The sequence below is a fragment of the Bombina bombina genome, chromosome 9 (genome assembly GCF_027579735.1).
Source record: "Bombina bombina isolate aBomBom1 chromosome 9, aBomBom1.pri, whole genome shotgun sequence".
In the NCBI taxonomy this organism is placed as follows: Eukaryota; Metazoa; Chordata; class Amphibia; order Anura; family Bombinatoridae; genus Bombina; species Bombina bombina.
Window position 1 is genome coordinate 63,448,462 of NC_069507.1, and position 16,129 is coordinate 63,464,590.

The 16,129-nt window shown below is 40.2% G+C and overlaps 1 protein-coding gene across 1 annotated transcript in view; it reads right to left on the minus strand.

The window, feature by feature from the left end:
- Positions 1 to 14,621, minus strand: part of ECHS1 (enoyl-CoA hydratase, short chain 1) — a 31,832-nt gene extending 17,211 nt beyond the window's left edge. Inside the window, exons 1-2 of the mRNA XM_053692170.1 lie at positions 14,512 to 14,621; positions 1,289 to 1,486 (exon numbers count right to left, since the gene is read on the minus strand). Coding sequence (XP_053548145.1) covers positions 1,289 to 1,486; positions 14,512 to 14,596 — 283 coding nt within the window. The 5' untranslated portion in view covers positions 14,597 to 14,621. The remainder of the gene's footprint in view (positions 1 to 1,288; positions 1,487 to 14,511) is intronic.
- Between the last annotated feature and the right edge of the window lie 1,508 nt (positions 14,622 to 16,129).

The following is a 16,129-nucleotide window of genomic DNA, read 5'->3' on the forward strand; positions in this document are numbered from 1 at the left end:
GCATTACAGAGCAAATGTTATATGCTCTAATTCGTTGGAGCAGGCAATTTTTTTTCAGTGGTATTACTTTCTTACTAGATGTTTAACCTATGGATAAACACATAGCTAAAGTCCGATTTGGGACTTTCAACACACTGCAGCTCCTGAGCAAGAAACAGCTGGTAACACAATCAGGGGTGGAATATCCATGATAGAGAATAGATTTTTAAACAACATTCCAATTTACTTTTGTTATTTAATTTGCTTCATTCTTCAGATATCCTTTGTTGAAGAAATAGCAATGCACATGGGTAAGCCAATAACGAGGCATATATGTGCAGCCACCAATCAGCAGCTACTGATCCTATTTAGATAGGCTGTTCAACAAAGGATATCAAGAAAAAGAAGCAAATTAGATAATAGAAGTTAAATGGCATGCTCTTTCTAAAGTATGAAAATAAAAATGTGGGTTTCATGTCCTGATAAAAGGCATTAAACCAAAAAATGTTCTGCTATGCACACAATAGAGCACAGCATTCAACATGCTAAAAAATAAATAAAATTATTGTATGTAAAATTTTGAAGTGATGGTAAACGTCACCATTGTATAAACAGATCCGGAATGTGAGCAATATTTTAGATGGAGTTTAATTTATCAGTTATAATGCAGATACACTGTAACTTTTTAATGTAAGTTAATGAAATTCAAATACCCTGCACTCCGGCTGCCCCCTTCATAAGTAGTTGATTTATTTTTTTGGTGAGCTAACAGGCTGAACTGTTTTCCAGTAGGTGCTCTATGCATACGACACTTACACAATTTTTTTTGTGTGGCTAGAGCACGGATTGGTGAACAGTTAAAACCACAAAAGACAAAATTACTTTTTAAGGGGGTGGGCGGAGCGCAGGGTATTTGAATTTCAGTGCTACTTTAAAAAGTAAGTTTTAGCGCATCTTTATTACAACTAATTAATTAAACTCCTTCTAAAATACTGCTATCATTCCGAATCTGTATATACAAAGGGGAAAGTTTACTATCACTTTGAATTAAAATAATTTTAATTAAAAACAACAGGTTGTGCTTCCTGTTAGCTTCAAAAGCAACATAAACATAACCCTTTTTATGAAAAGAAAAAAAAAAAAGGATTTGAACTAGTGCTCTTCCATATAAAAGGACTGAATGTCCAGAAATAATTATTACATGAATATGTTTTAATTGTGAGTTGAATTCTTGGATTCAGTATTTCAGGGACAAATGCACTAACACAGGTTTAGCAACTTTAGAATTGCCCTGCTGTTTAACACTCACCAGCAAATGCCTTCTCACTCCCGGTAATGACAATAGCCCCGACCTGGGGGTCTTCCTCAAATGAGTCAAGAGCCTGGTTGATCTCAGTCATTAGCCCATCACAAAGGGCATTTAGAGCCTTGGGACGGTTCAGCTGGATCAGACCTACATTTTGATTCTGTCCTCTCTTTTCTACAAGGATGTACTGGAAGGCTGAACCTGTCGAAGGACATACCAAGGTTTATTTACTAAATCCTATTGTGTTTTTATACCACCCTATCCTTACAATGGTATTTGTATCATTAAATGGACATCCTAATACAAAAATTACATTTTTTCATGACTGACCCTAAATATCTACTTAACACCCACAAATGGATTAAACACATAAGTAAAGTCATGTATACAGCCGATTATTGGTGAGGTTGTGCAACCGCTGATCCTGATTGTCTGAATGGCCATGTTTCTAACACACAACATTACTTATGTGTTTAACCTTTTTTGTAGGGGTGTAACAGTTATCTAGGGTCAGTAATGGAAAAACTGCATGCTATAGTGAAATAGAGCATGATATTTTTTATATTACAATGTTCCTTTAATAATCTTTTGAAAAGCATATTTAAAGTGTTATCACCTTGTCAATGACAAAAGAACAGCTTAACCCCTTAGTGACCAGATCACTTTTCCATTTTCTGACCGTCTGGGACCAAGGCTATTTTTTACATTTCTGCGGTATTTGTGTTTAGCTGTAATTTTCCTCTTACTCATTTACTGTACCCACACATTATATACCGTTTTTCTCGCCATTAAAAAATGGAAAAAAACACTTTTTCTAACTTTGACCCCCAAAATCTGTTACACATCTACAACCACCAAAAAACACACATGCTAAATAGTTTCTAAATTTTGTCCTGAGTTTAGAAATACCCAATGTTTACATGTTTTTTGGTTTTTTTTGCAATTTATAGGGCAATAAATACAAGTAGCACTTTGCTATTTCCAAAACACTGAAGCTCTAGTTACATTGGAACACTGATATATTTCAGGAATCCCTGAATATCCCTTGACACGTATATTTTTTTTTTTTAGAAGACATCCCAAAGTATTGATCTAGGCCCATTTTGGTATATTTCATGCCATTATTTCACCACCAAATGCGATCAAATAAAAAAAAAAAAATTCCCTTTTTCACAAACTTTAGGTTTCTTACTGAAATTATTTACAAACAACTTGTGCAATTATGGCATAAATGGTTGTAAATGCTTTTCTGGGATCCCCTTTGTTCAGAAATAGTAGACATATATGGCTTTGGCGTTGCTTTTTGGTAATTAGGCCGCTAAATGCCACTGCGCACCACACGTGTATTATGCCCAGCAGTGAAGGGGTTAATTAGGAAGCTTGTAGGATTAATTTCAGCTTTAATGTAGTGTAGTAGACAACCCAAAGTATTGATCTAGGCCCATTTTGGTCTATTTCATGCCCCCATATCACCGCCAAATGCGATCAAATATAAAAAGGTTAAATTTTTCACAATTTTAGGTTTCTCACTGAAATTATTTACAAACAGCTTGTGCAATTATAGCACAAATGGTTGTAAATGCTTCTCTAGGATCCCCTTTGTTCAGAAATAGCAGACACATATGGCTTTGGCATTGCTTTTTGGTAATAAGAAGGCTACTAAATGCTGCTGCGCACCACACTTGTAATATGCCCAACAGTTAAGGGGTTAATTAGGTAGCTTGTAGGGTTCATTTTTAGCTTTAGTGTAGAGATCAGCCTCCCACAAGACACATCCCATCCCCTGATCACTCCCTGATCCCCCTCAAACAGCTCTCTTCCCTCCCCCACCTCACAATTGTCACCGCCATCTTAAGTACTGGCAGAAAGTTTGCCAGTACTGAAAAAAAGAGCATTTAATATATATATTTTTTTTTACATACAGTCTGCAGTGATGGACCTCCCTTAGCCCCCAACCTCCATGACCCCCCCATACATCTCTCTAACCCTCCCACCTCTACCTATTTGCCGCCATCTTGGGTACTGGCAGCTGTCTGCCAGTACCCAATTTGCCCCCCCAAAAAATTTTTTTTATATCAAACAATTGTTTTCTGTAGTGTAGCTGCCCTCACTCAATCTACATCCCTCCCAGATTCCTTACAAAACATCAGAGATTTCCCCCTCCATCTGCATTGGTCATATATTTGTTTTTTTATTGAGTGCATATTTGGAGCAGCTCCCACCCACTAACGAACGTTAGCATCGATGGCCGATGCAGAGAGGGCATCGGTGGCTAAAATAGGGGATTGCAGTGATGCCTCAATATCGAGGCATCACTACAATACCCTGGAAGCGGCTGGAAGCGATCAAACGTCCTTGGTCGTTAAGGGTAGTTTTTTGGAGGACGTACCTGGCACCTCCTCGGTCGTTAAGGGGTTAAAGTTCCCAAGAAACCCATGGGTGGCCCCTATTTCCCCTGGCTGGCTACTGCCAGTTTATATATATATATATATATATATATATATATAATAATAATAATAATAATATAATAATGAATTTTGATTTTGCCCTGGAATGAGCTTTACCTAGCAGCAATCAAAAGTCTATCTACTGCTGATGAGTTCTAATAGGAACAAAACAGCTGCCCAGTAGTGATTTTTGTATTTGCTGCACTTAGCCCATTAGGGGACCGCTGTGTGTTAACTCAGTATTTGAAGCAAAAAGCCTGAGATATTGGATATCTAATTTGCATATCTTACCCAGAATCCTCTGGTGTATTGGTAACAATGTATATGGAGTTGTTTTTGGGTGAGGGCAAGTGGGGATACTTGCCTAGATGTGCTAATTGTCTATGCAATAATTTCTATTAATTTACTTTAGCGATATGGAGGATTTTAATCTCATGCTTTTATCTCCACCATAATTAAAATTATATATATATATAAATAAATAAATCAGTGTTCTCCCCAAACCTTTTTAATGAGCACACCTGGCTGATTTTACGGACCTCTCAACTAAAATTGAAGCCAATATTAAGCTAAAATGGTCTAATATTACATTATTTCAATCTTTGTTGCACAAATTATAATTAAATCAATTTATGTTAAATTATGTAACTAATTTGTGTTTTGGATAACTTAAGTGACAAGCACTTCACTACACTGTCCCCTCCTAGCTATTTCAAAACGCTCCCCCGCTGGCACAATTTTCAACCGAGAACACTGTATATTACAGAGATGGCCAAAAGTTTATGGCTCCTAAATTTAAAGGAATGGTAAGGTCAGAAATTTTCTTTTCGTTATTATAAACTTTAGATATAATTATACGTCTCCAAATACCTTGTGCTGCACTTTATTTGCCATTCAGAAGCTATTTCGGTCCCAAAATATGTAAATTTCCAAACCCACCGTGAGGCTAATTTGCATTAGCCAATCACAGTGGGCAACCTGTGTTCTGTCTTCCCTGCAGTTCCGGGTACAGGGATCGTGTCTAACGCATGCGCATTTTATTTTCTCTAATACAATCTCTTACGTAAGTGATCTAGCTGTCATGTGACCGCAGTCAAGATTAGCATAGCAATGACAGGAAACGGAGTTCTAAGATTGCGCATGCATACAATTTGCGACAAGACCTGGCAAAAGTCTTCAATTAGTGCATTGCCCATGTGTGTCAAAATGCTTTTAAATGCGCACGCATTTTAATATGATAATTAGGGAAGCTAATTTATGTGTGAAGAAGAGCTTTCTAGACCGCCCTTTGAAGGGGGCTGGAAAAAGTGACGTAAGAATAAAAAAAAAAAAATTATACTTTTATTACCTGATCTAAACTTCATTTTTTAAAAATTGTAAGTAGAATGACAGAGAAACATTTGATTTTAAAAACAAACAAACATTTAAACATACTTTACTAATCATTTAATGAGCTGGCTCCTACATTTTGAACACATTTGTCAAACCCTTTCTTAGTTAGATTTATTTAATTTTAAAACAATAATCAAAACTGTAGAAGAGCCAATATATAAAAAAATCAATAGCACTGGGGGGCGGAGCCTAGCCACGAACGCTGATGGCTGCACACTGAAAGTGCTCTGACACCCATGCACTCTCAGCATAAGGCTAAATGCAGCATACAGCACTAATTTATATATAAATAAGATCCTCTGACTCAGGATATTAGACTGCTTCACGGTTTCAACTTATTCTGCAGTGAGCACCGAATGAGAGGAGCGGCGCAGGGTGAGGCCTGTAAGTTAAGACAACCGGAACCCCGGCCTATCAAGCCTTGCGCTTCCGACACAATACGGAGCAGTATACCTCAATACCTCGGCTGAAGCAGACATACCGGACAGCCGTGAGGCTATTGGTACCCATTGACCCACATACTGACCGAGAAGGCCCACAGTCCAAAACGATCGACAGAGAACGCTGACATCCAGATACTGAAGGGGCATACGGATACCGCTCGCCAGTAAGGACAAGCCAGGCCCAGACTCAGGCCATCACAAGAAGAGGCGATCCGCTTGGATAGTGGGACACAGACCTGATAAGCGTGAGCACCGAACGAGAGGAGCGGCGCAGGGTGAGGCCTGTAAGTAAAGACAACCGGAACCCCGGCCTATCAAGCCTTGCGCTTCCGACACAATACGGAGCAGTATATCTCAATACCTCGGCCGAAGCAGACATACCGGACAGCCGTGAGGCTATTGGTACCCATTGACCCACATACTGACCGAGAAGGCCCACAGTCCAAAACGATCAACAGAGAACGCTGACATCCAGATACTGAAGGGGCATACGGATACCGCCCGCCAGTAAGGACAAGCCAGGCCCAGACTCAGGCCATCACAAGAAGAGGCGATCCGCTTGGATAGTGGGACACAGACCTGATAAGCGGTGAGTGGCGCCAATAAGCGCGATATACACTTGGGCCTTACATTTCAAAAACCCTGTAACGTCAGTGTTAAGACACATATTTAGGTGGCCGGAGGTCAAAGACATAATACACAAGATATATCTGTCAGGCTGAATAGGAACATTGAGACATTCCAGAGATTACCAAAAGGGCAAGAAACAACAGATACAAATAGGCCTGTACTTTACCTCACCTCATTTTTACTTTCCCCTATACATGGTCATTGAGCCTCTCTCCCTGTAGCAACCCTCACAACTACTTGTGACCTGGCAGCACCCAGAGCTGCTAGCAAAGCACACACTGTGAACTGTAAAATATGTCAACTAAAAGGGGACCCAAACCACCAAAAGCTTTACAATCAGCAAGCATGGAAAGCTATTTAATATCAACGGATTCAGGACAGGGCGCACAAAAAGATCCTCCAGATATAGCCAACACGCAAGAAGCTATCCTCCCTTCTAACTATGACCCTAAACAATCTGGATATGTCACAAAAGAAGATATTAGGCACCTGTCCTCTAAAAATGACATAAAAGCAGCCATATTAGAAATGAGAAATATGTTTGGAGAACTCAAAAAAGATATTGCCAATATAGATCATAGGGTTACATTAGTGGAGGAGTCACAAGAGGCTCTGCGCTCAGATGTGCAACAAAATTCTAGCTGCATGCAATCGCAGGAAGCAACTATCCTCAATCTAAATGAAAGAATTGAAGATCTAGAAAATAGGAGTCGTCGGAACAACCTAAGGGTGCGGGGTGTCCCCGAAACAGTAACCCCAACAGAACTAAATGACTACATACAGAGGCTCTTTAAATGCATCAAAAACAGCCCTGGGGATGATGATATACATGTTGAGAGGGCCCACAGAGCCTTAAGGCCAAAACCACCGGCCAGGGCCCCACCCAGAGACATTATTATTAAGCTCTTGTCTTACAGGGACAGGGAAGATATACTCCGACACGCCAGAAACAAACAACCACTAACGCATGAAGGAGTAGAGATTCAAATATACACAGATTTATGCCCTGCAACCCTGCAAAAGCGAAGGGAGATGCGCTTTATTACAATGAACCTCAAAGATCAAAGGATCCCTTATAGATGGGGCTTTCCAACCTGCCTAATAGCATCAAAAGATGGAGCCACGGCCACGTACCGCACGATAGCTGATCTTCCAGCCTTCAATCAAACCCTTGGAACACAGATCAGGCCATTGGGCCCTGCAGCGGACCCAATACCCGTGAGAGAAAATCGCAGAGCAAATGAAGACCCTCATGGTAGAGGGCCCATTTGAGCCCATCATCTCTTCACTGAGGAGATACACCGTTTGTACTTGAGCAGAACTGCTAAATTTGCTGTGATCTATGTACAGCTGATACCACATCCAGGATCATGCTTCCCATACAAGACAGATAAGTACATGGAAATATACTGTGTTATTTGCCTTTTTTCCTTTAATTCTTTAGTTCGCACACTTCTGGATGTGACTTAAGTTCAAGGTCTGTTTAAAGGCCTCACAGTCCAAAAGTCTAACTTACTGCAGCCAGGTTTATCTATAAACATTAGAACCAGATGTAAGAAAATATGTAATACCCCTTATTGGGATAAATTAATACACCTGCCATTTGTAGGCGGGAGATAAATAAGCCTGGAATTCCAGTGGACTAGAGACTATTGGAGCTATACAGTAGCGGCAATACTCATACTACGGACTGCAAAGTTAAAACAATTTCTGTTACTGTTTTTCTTCAGTTACTGCTGGGGAAATATACATGGCAGCTTATACTGGGGAAATGTTCTTATTTTATTACAGTTCAGTTCATGAAAAGTTTATTCACTATTGTCTATCAGTTGTTAGTGATTGCTCATATTTTAGACCTGTTTTGAGGAGTCTACTGTTGGGATGTAAAATATTATGGTTGTACTCATGATTAGCAACGTAAATTAAAAACAAAGATGAGCCAGGTATCACCCTGGTATGACTAGATACACATACCACTCAAACAAGGGTTATTGATGAGTTCAGGGATCTAGAAACTGCGATAATGCTAAGGTTACACTGAGGTGGCAAGCACTACTGAGATTACTACGCCACTGCCACGCTTGCTGCTAGTGTTTAAGCTAAATTGTTATATGATATTTGAGTTCAGCGTCCTACTGGATACACTACAGCTCACGATACATACATGACAGCCCCTAGGATTAAACTACTTTACACAAGCACTACCCATAAACGTAGAGCTGCTGGCTCATACTTAGGCAATACTTCTACCCTATTATAGGACACCTTAGCCCCCATAGAAACATTACCATATAGTCACGTGGCGGAGACAATTAAAACCCCCATGTCACACTAAAGACTCTTTAAATCAAACAAAGATACACCATGATACACATCATTACTCACACTAAGAGAAGTCACTCTGTGACGCTAACTGAAACTCACCGCAACCCTATAGAAAGATGTAGCTCTCTCATGTGTCAACCAAATCTATTTAAATATAACTCAATGTTAGATAAATTACTGAGTAAATCAAAGTCAATGTTATAAGTTATGTATATTGATTGCTGTGTTTGCCTACAAGTTATAATGTTAATAGAGATAATTCATTTGCTGAGAGTGTAGGGGTTACTACCCCCATTGTTAGATTATCTTTACTCTAGTCTGATAGAGTTGGACTCTATACTTACTATTCTCTTTTTCTTTTCACATTTCCTCACCTTATCTTGTATATTTTCATATACTAGAGAACTCTGTTTCCCCCCTCTTCTTATCTACTTTTCTCCCCCCCCCCGTATCCTGCTTTTTCTTGGCACTAGCCACATAAAGTTATCCTTATAATCTAGTCTTTTCTCCTCCCACTTACCTACCTTCGCCACCTTCCCCTCCCCCTTTCTTTGTATCCTCCCTTCCACAAACCCTACTCCCCTCTCTCCCTCTTCCCCCCCCTTTTTTTTTTTTTTTTCTCTCTCCTCATATAGCTTCCCTATACCACTCACCCTCTCCTATTTTTGAAGCTACCAGCTAGCACAATGAGGGGCATACGGGATCACACCATAGATTTAATCACAATAAATGTTAAGGGATTTAATAGCCCCGGAAAGAGATCGATTGTCACCAGAGATTTACATAGAGTGGGGGGAGACGTTGTGTGCCTCCAGGAGACGCACTTCTCTAAATTCAGAGAACCCAAATGGTATAATAAGCAATTCCCAACAGCTTACTTTGCATCCGGCCCCATTAAAAAAAATGGGGTAGGGATCCTTATTGGGGCTGGTGTGCCTCTCCGGGTGGAGCAGGTCATAAGAGACCCAGAAGGCAGGTACTTAATCTTAATTGGCACTTTATATGGCAACTATGTAACACTTGTTAGCGCGTACTTCCCGAATACAGCACAAGATATCTTTTTAAAAAAATTAACGAACGAAATTTTAGAGACACAAAAGGGAGTACTCTTTATTGGTGGTGATTTCAATGTTTCATTCTGCCCCATGTTAGACACCTCAGATGGGCTATCTAGCACTAAACACAAGATAGTCAAACAGATGTCTAAATGTCTTAGAGATTTGGTCATACACGATGTTTGGCGCACATTGCACCCAAACACTAAAAACTATTCCTTTTACTCCCACCCCCATGGGAAATACACCAGAATCGATTATATATTTACAGACTCAGCGGGGCTCTCTAGCATCACTGGCAGCAACATAGGTCAGATCACCTGGTCTGACCATGCCCCAGTGAGGTGTACCATTGAATGGCCTGAGATGCCAATTACCCCATTTATATGGCGCCTGGATGAGTCCCTGCTGGATGAGCCCTTACTAAGACAGAAACTGGATAGTACCATCCAGGAATATTTTCGCAATAATTCAGAAGACGGACTAGCAGAAACGACGGTATGGGAAGCACATAAGTGTGTTCTGAGAGGAGAGTTGATTAGACATGTATCCGCGCTCCGTCGGGAACAGAAATCTCGCTACGCTGCACTACTTGAAAAAGTGGCACAAGCCGAAGCCGTTCATAAAGAACAGCCGACTGACAGAGCATTGCAAGCTGATCTTGCTGAAGCAAGATCGGCTCTATTGCAACATCTCCAGAAAGAGCAACAAATTAAAGCTCTTCGGATACGACAATATTACTTTGAACAGAGCAACAGGGCAGGGAAATTCCTTGCACGAGCTCTGGCACGCCAGAGACTTAGAACTTATGTATACGAAATCAAGGATCACCATGGGGAGACACACAGAGAAGGACCGGCTGTAGCAGACACGTTTTGTGGCTTCTACGAAGCCCTATACAATCTTCGTCCTAGGGAACCGGAGGAACGGGACAAAATTCATAATAATGACCAGGGAAATGATATCGTAAACTACCTACAAGGTATTAATATGCCTTGTCTGTCTCGAGACGATTAAGCGCCTGCCAGGAGGTAAAAGTCCTGGGCCAGATGGCTTTGGCATGCGTTATTACAAAACATTCCGAGACAGACTGGTGCCTCATTTGCTTACGATGTTTAACCAATTATCAGACGGCACCAACCTACCAAGTTCCATGCTTGAAGCACATATCACGGTCATACATAAACCCCCGAAACCTGAGAATCTACCCAGCAGCTACAGACCTATCTCGCTTCTTAACTCGGACGTAAAAATCTTAGCAAAAATGATAGCTAACCGCCTTGCCAGACTGTTGCCGCAATTGATCTCTACAGATCAAGTGGGATTTGTTCCGGGCAGAGAAGCCCGGGATAATACCCTTAGAATATTACAATTGATTTCTCACGTAGGATATAACTCGGCTCCGTTGGCACTTGTGTCCACGGATGCTGAGAAAGCATTTGACCGGGTGAATTGGTTATTTATGCGACATACCCTGACAAAACTGGGATTCGGTGACAGTATTATAAGAACGATCTTCGCGCTATACTCGACGCCTAGTGCTAAGGTGCGCGTTAATGGAATGCTCTCGAGACCTTTCCGGATCTCTAACGGGACGAGACAGGGGTGCCCATTGTCACCCCTGCTATTCGCCTTAGTAATCGAGACTTTAGCTTGTAGGATACGTAGTAATCCTAACATAATGGGACTGGTTGTCGGGCACAAAGAACATAAGTTGGCCATGTATGCGGACGACGTTCTAGTGACGTTGTCAGATTTATCTACCTCGCTTCCAGCCCTATTGACTGAATTCGCAGAGTTTGGACGGGCTTCGAATTTCCAGCTTAACCTTTCCAAGTCTGAAATCATGAACATCTCTATACCGACAGACGACTTTAGAGAAGCATGTGATAATTGCCCACTTAGCGTCGCGAAACATCGTTTAAAGTATCTCGGGATCTTTCTGAACCCGAAGATCCCTGATATGGTTGATATGAATTATAAGCTGATTAGAGACGCAGTGACAGATGATATGGCCAGATGGAGGAACAAATCCATCTCATGGATGGGTCGTATCCATGCGGTTAAAATGAATGTCCTACCAAGGATTCTCTATATCATGCAAGCACTCCCTCTCACATCAGCACTACCCTTCATCCATCAGATACAATCAGAAATAGAGACATACATCTGGAAAGATATAAAACCGAGAGTCAGGAAACAAACAATGTACCTACCCAGAGATAGGGGAGGAGCTGGAGTTCCCTTACTTAAAACATACTTTAAAGCAATTATAGTACAGAGATTGGTCCATTGGTGCCACAATCAATCAGATAAAGCTTGGGTAGAACTGGACCGAGAACTTCTGCAGAGAAGAAATGTAGGCGCTCTTGCCTGGATGTTAGCAGAACACCGAACACCCCTGATCGAGCAATACCCATTATTAAAAGATGTGTTCTGCGTATGGGACTCATCGATCAAGCAGGACAAATATATCTCTTCTATTCCTTCACCGGTGACACCAGTGTTTGATAACGCAGAAAATGCCTTAGCAAACAGAATACAGCCCCAGAGATATACATATACGCTGGCAGAAGCCGCCATATCTAATGCTTTTCATCAAGGCAAGATACAGAACCAGGAAAAACTACAAGAGTGGGATGCATGGCTATTCTCCTCTTGGTTTAGAGTAGCGCAGTTTCATCATTATGTAAATGGGCATAAGGATAAATCCCTCTTTATGAGAGAAAAAACACCTCTGGAGCACATCTGCACTATGTCCCAGGTGCCTGGTCATTTAATATCACGCCTGTACAAATTATTGCTCACAAGCAGTGATGAACTCCTGCCCTCTTATACGAAAGCGTGGAGTACAGACCTTAACCTAGACATTACCTCAAAAGATTGGTTACAGATTTTCAATAAAGCAAAAAAAACCTCAGTCTCGATGAGATTACAAGAAATGCACTTTAAATTTCTGAGCCGATGGTACATGACTCCACAAAGGCTAAGTAAAATCTACCCACAAATGAGTGGGGACTGTTGGAGGGGCTGTGGAGAGTCCGGCTCAATAATGCATATCTGGTGGACGTGTCCGCGGATTCAGGAATTTTGGATAAGAATTTATGCCGAATGCAGCCGGCTTCTCGAGATAATATTGCCTCCAAACCCAAACAATCTGATATATCATGCTCTTCCCAGAATGTTGGTGGAAGCGAAGCATAGGCTGTTCTTACTAATGTTAAACGGTGCCAAGAGCTTAATACCAAAATATTGGAAATCTGTCAATGTGCCGAGCCTGAATGAATGGAAACATGGGGTCAGGGACCTGCTTGGTTTGGAGGGGTTTCACTACCTCAAGACTGGAAAACTTGCAATACATGAACATATGTTAATGATCTGGGAAGGTAAAAATGTATGAAAGCCTAAAAGGATCTAAACCAATCTGGATTACCTGGGATGGCGTGTCCTGGGGGTGCACATAATAAGCCGTTCAGGAGGGGAAATGAGATTAGAGAGACCGTTTAGACTATAACCCTGGATTTACCCCAGTTTTGAAAACTGATCGCCTACAGTGCTGATCACTGCCCCTCTACCCTTGTTTACCTTAGCCCCCTCAAGCCCCCCCTTCAAAACTCCCTCCACCACCCTCTCTCCTTCTGAACCCCCACCCCCCCCCCCTTTTTTTTTTTTCTCTCACCCTTCCCTCTCTCCACTCCCCAACCGGCCTTTTCTCCTTCCTATACTTACTTTAACTCTTCTTCCTGTTTCTTCTTATTTTCCACCACCCATATAGGGTATGCCTTAATACCCATGAAAATGTAATACTTTGATGATATGCAGCCATGCTGTATATTATCACGCTCCTGAATGTAAACAGTGTACCAGAAATATAATCTTTAAGCGCTGTTAGAGATATACTATAATTGCACTATGTATACAGTTTAATGTCTTCATGATGCTTGCTTTGAAGTTACTGTTGATTTTTCAATGTTTGTTTTACAATGCTGGTCACTCAATAAAGCTTTATTTTGAAAAAGAAAAAAATCAATAGCACTAAATATGTCACAAGAGTGCTAACATATTCAAGGTTGGTAGAAACCCTGAATTTCCAAAGACAAATCAGTGGAGTTAGCTACAGTAAAGAAATGTAATGCTGCCAAAGTGTCTAGGTTACAATTTGTGAGAGTGTGTGTTTATTTCTGGTGGTTGGGGGGAAATAGCAGCATTTCTTTACTTTAGTTGTGATGACACAACCAAGAGGCAAGGTTTTAAGAACAGCTCTGCCTAACAATAAATCATTTAAACTGGGTCTCGGTCCATATCCTAACAACTGGACCTAAGAAACATTTCCAACTCTAGTATCATGAACTTTACCACCTTCCTCTTGCTTAAAAATCGAATAATGTCTGATTAGTCAAGACCACTAACTTTTAAGGTTTGCTTTTTTTATGTTGCAATTTTATGCCTTCTAAGTGTCTAAACAGAAATATTATGTTTAATTATTTTGGTCATTAAATTGTGTTTGTTTTGATGGTTTCTACAATGTGCTAGTCATTAAAATGTAATTGTTTTGATGGTTTCTAAAATGCACTGCACAGCTGAATGTCCCTGTCTGTAATACACAGCAGCAATGATATAATATATTATCTGCATTGCCTTTGCCTTAACCCTTTCGGTGTCATCGTGGGCTACAATATTAATTCCCAGGTTAAAACCACAACAATATACTTATTAATTAAACAATTGCCAAACACAGCTGACAGAGTAATGCCTCCAATTAACCACTTGGCTGCCATGGTGGACTATAACCACAGAACCCCCTTTTGTCTGTCACAACGCATACCGAAAGACTATGAGGCAGCCAGACGGGTATTGTACGTGTTCTAGCTACATAACCCGTATTACTCTGTACGTGAGTGCTGTTTCCCCGTTATCCCCTCTTTTCACTATACCGGCGCTGTAGCCCCGATAAAGTTGAGGACGAATATGACATATTGGCAGAGAAACCCGAATTATGTTCCTGCACAGCGCCGCCATCTTGACCTTTACACGCACGCGTAGATCTGAGAAGTCAGCAGTACAAACCGTTCGCGCATGCGTAGAGGTAAAACATACACAGACTCGCGCAAATACAAATAGCAATGACCTAGTACGTTTTATGCCCTATAAAAGGTACATTTTGTTTTTTGTATTACATAAATGTATTATACAGATTGATTTTTTTTGCGATTGGACAAAGAGGAGTTTGCATTCTTTTTAGGTGGTTTTGGCATTGTTTCATGATTTTTTAAAAACAGAAAGTGAAATGTTTTTATTATTGTAGTCTTTTTTAGAACTTTTCCTAGTTAAAGGGACAGTCTTCTCAGACAAGCAGCAGATAAGAATTAATTGTAGGAAAAACCCTTTAACCCCTTTGGTGGCTAAATGTAGCCACAATCATCAAGCGTTACCCAGGGTGCAGAAATAAAAATTGACTGGCTCCTAAGCTTACATTCCTGCTTTAAAAAAAAAAAAAAAAAGATATAGATATATGTCTATAAATGTGGTGCCTATATATATATATATATATATATATATATATATATATATATATATATATATATATATATATATATATAAATCTACTATTCAACCTAAGTGCTTTTGCATTGTCTATTTTATGCATTTATTTTATGTTATTCTGTGATTAGTGGTCCTTTAACTGGATGCCAATACAGTTTTGGTTTTGACTCGATAAGCCTTTTAGAAATGGTATATGAAGGCAAAAATAACCTGCTGTAATCTTGAGTAATACCACTAGATGTCAGTATAAGATGATGAAAAAGCTCACCAATTGAACAATGAAACAAATTGGAAGCAGCCACCTGACAAATATTTTTAAACTGTCTGACTCAAAAGTAATATGAGGTTATTAACCTTTTGCTGCCGTTATGCCGTTGTATTTCGTCCAAACAGCGTTGGGCTTTAGCGCCGTTATGACGGAATACAATGTCATAGCTAACGGCTGTCCTGAAGCCTTCTGAGCTTCCTGGATTTGATCTCGGTCTGGAGGGCGTTGCTAGCATTATAGGGACGCCCCCCAGACCCGATCCATTAATTGAAATTATTTCAATTTGTCTACATCGGAACAGTTGTTCCGATGTAGACACTTTATCCTCAGCAGGAAAGGGTTAATGTTAGGAGGAGAGGGACATTATTATTATCAGTGTTCTCCACAGAAAATGTTGCCAGTCCGGTTACATTGTGAAGTAGCCGTGTGGGGGCAGTGTAATACTTTGTAATATTATAACATTTTCTGTCACTTATAAATGTTACTAAATGGATGCATTTCAGTTTTGAATAGAAGCTTTTTTGTAATATATACGTGTGTTAGCAAAAATGCTTCTAATAAAAGCTATTAATGTTTTAAAATTGTATTTAATTATGCAACGTGCACCAGCACTTGCTCAGAGAGCCTAAGGTTCTTTATGGTTGAAAACACAATTGGGTGTGAACAAAGCAGTATGAAAAAAATTCAATTGTAACATTTATTAAAATTGAATCTTGTATATGATTCATGAGTTTACTTTC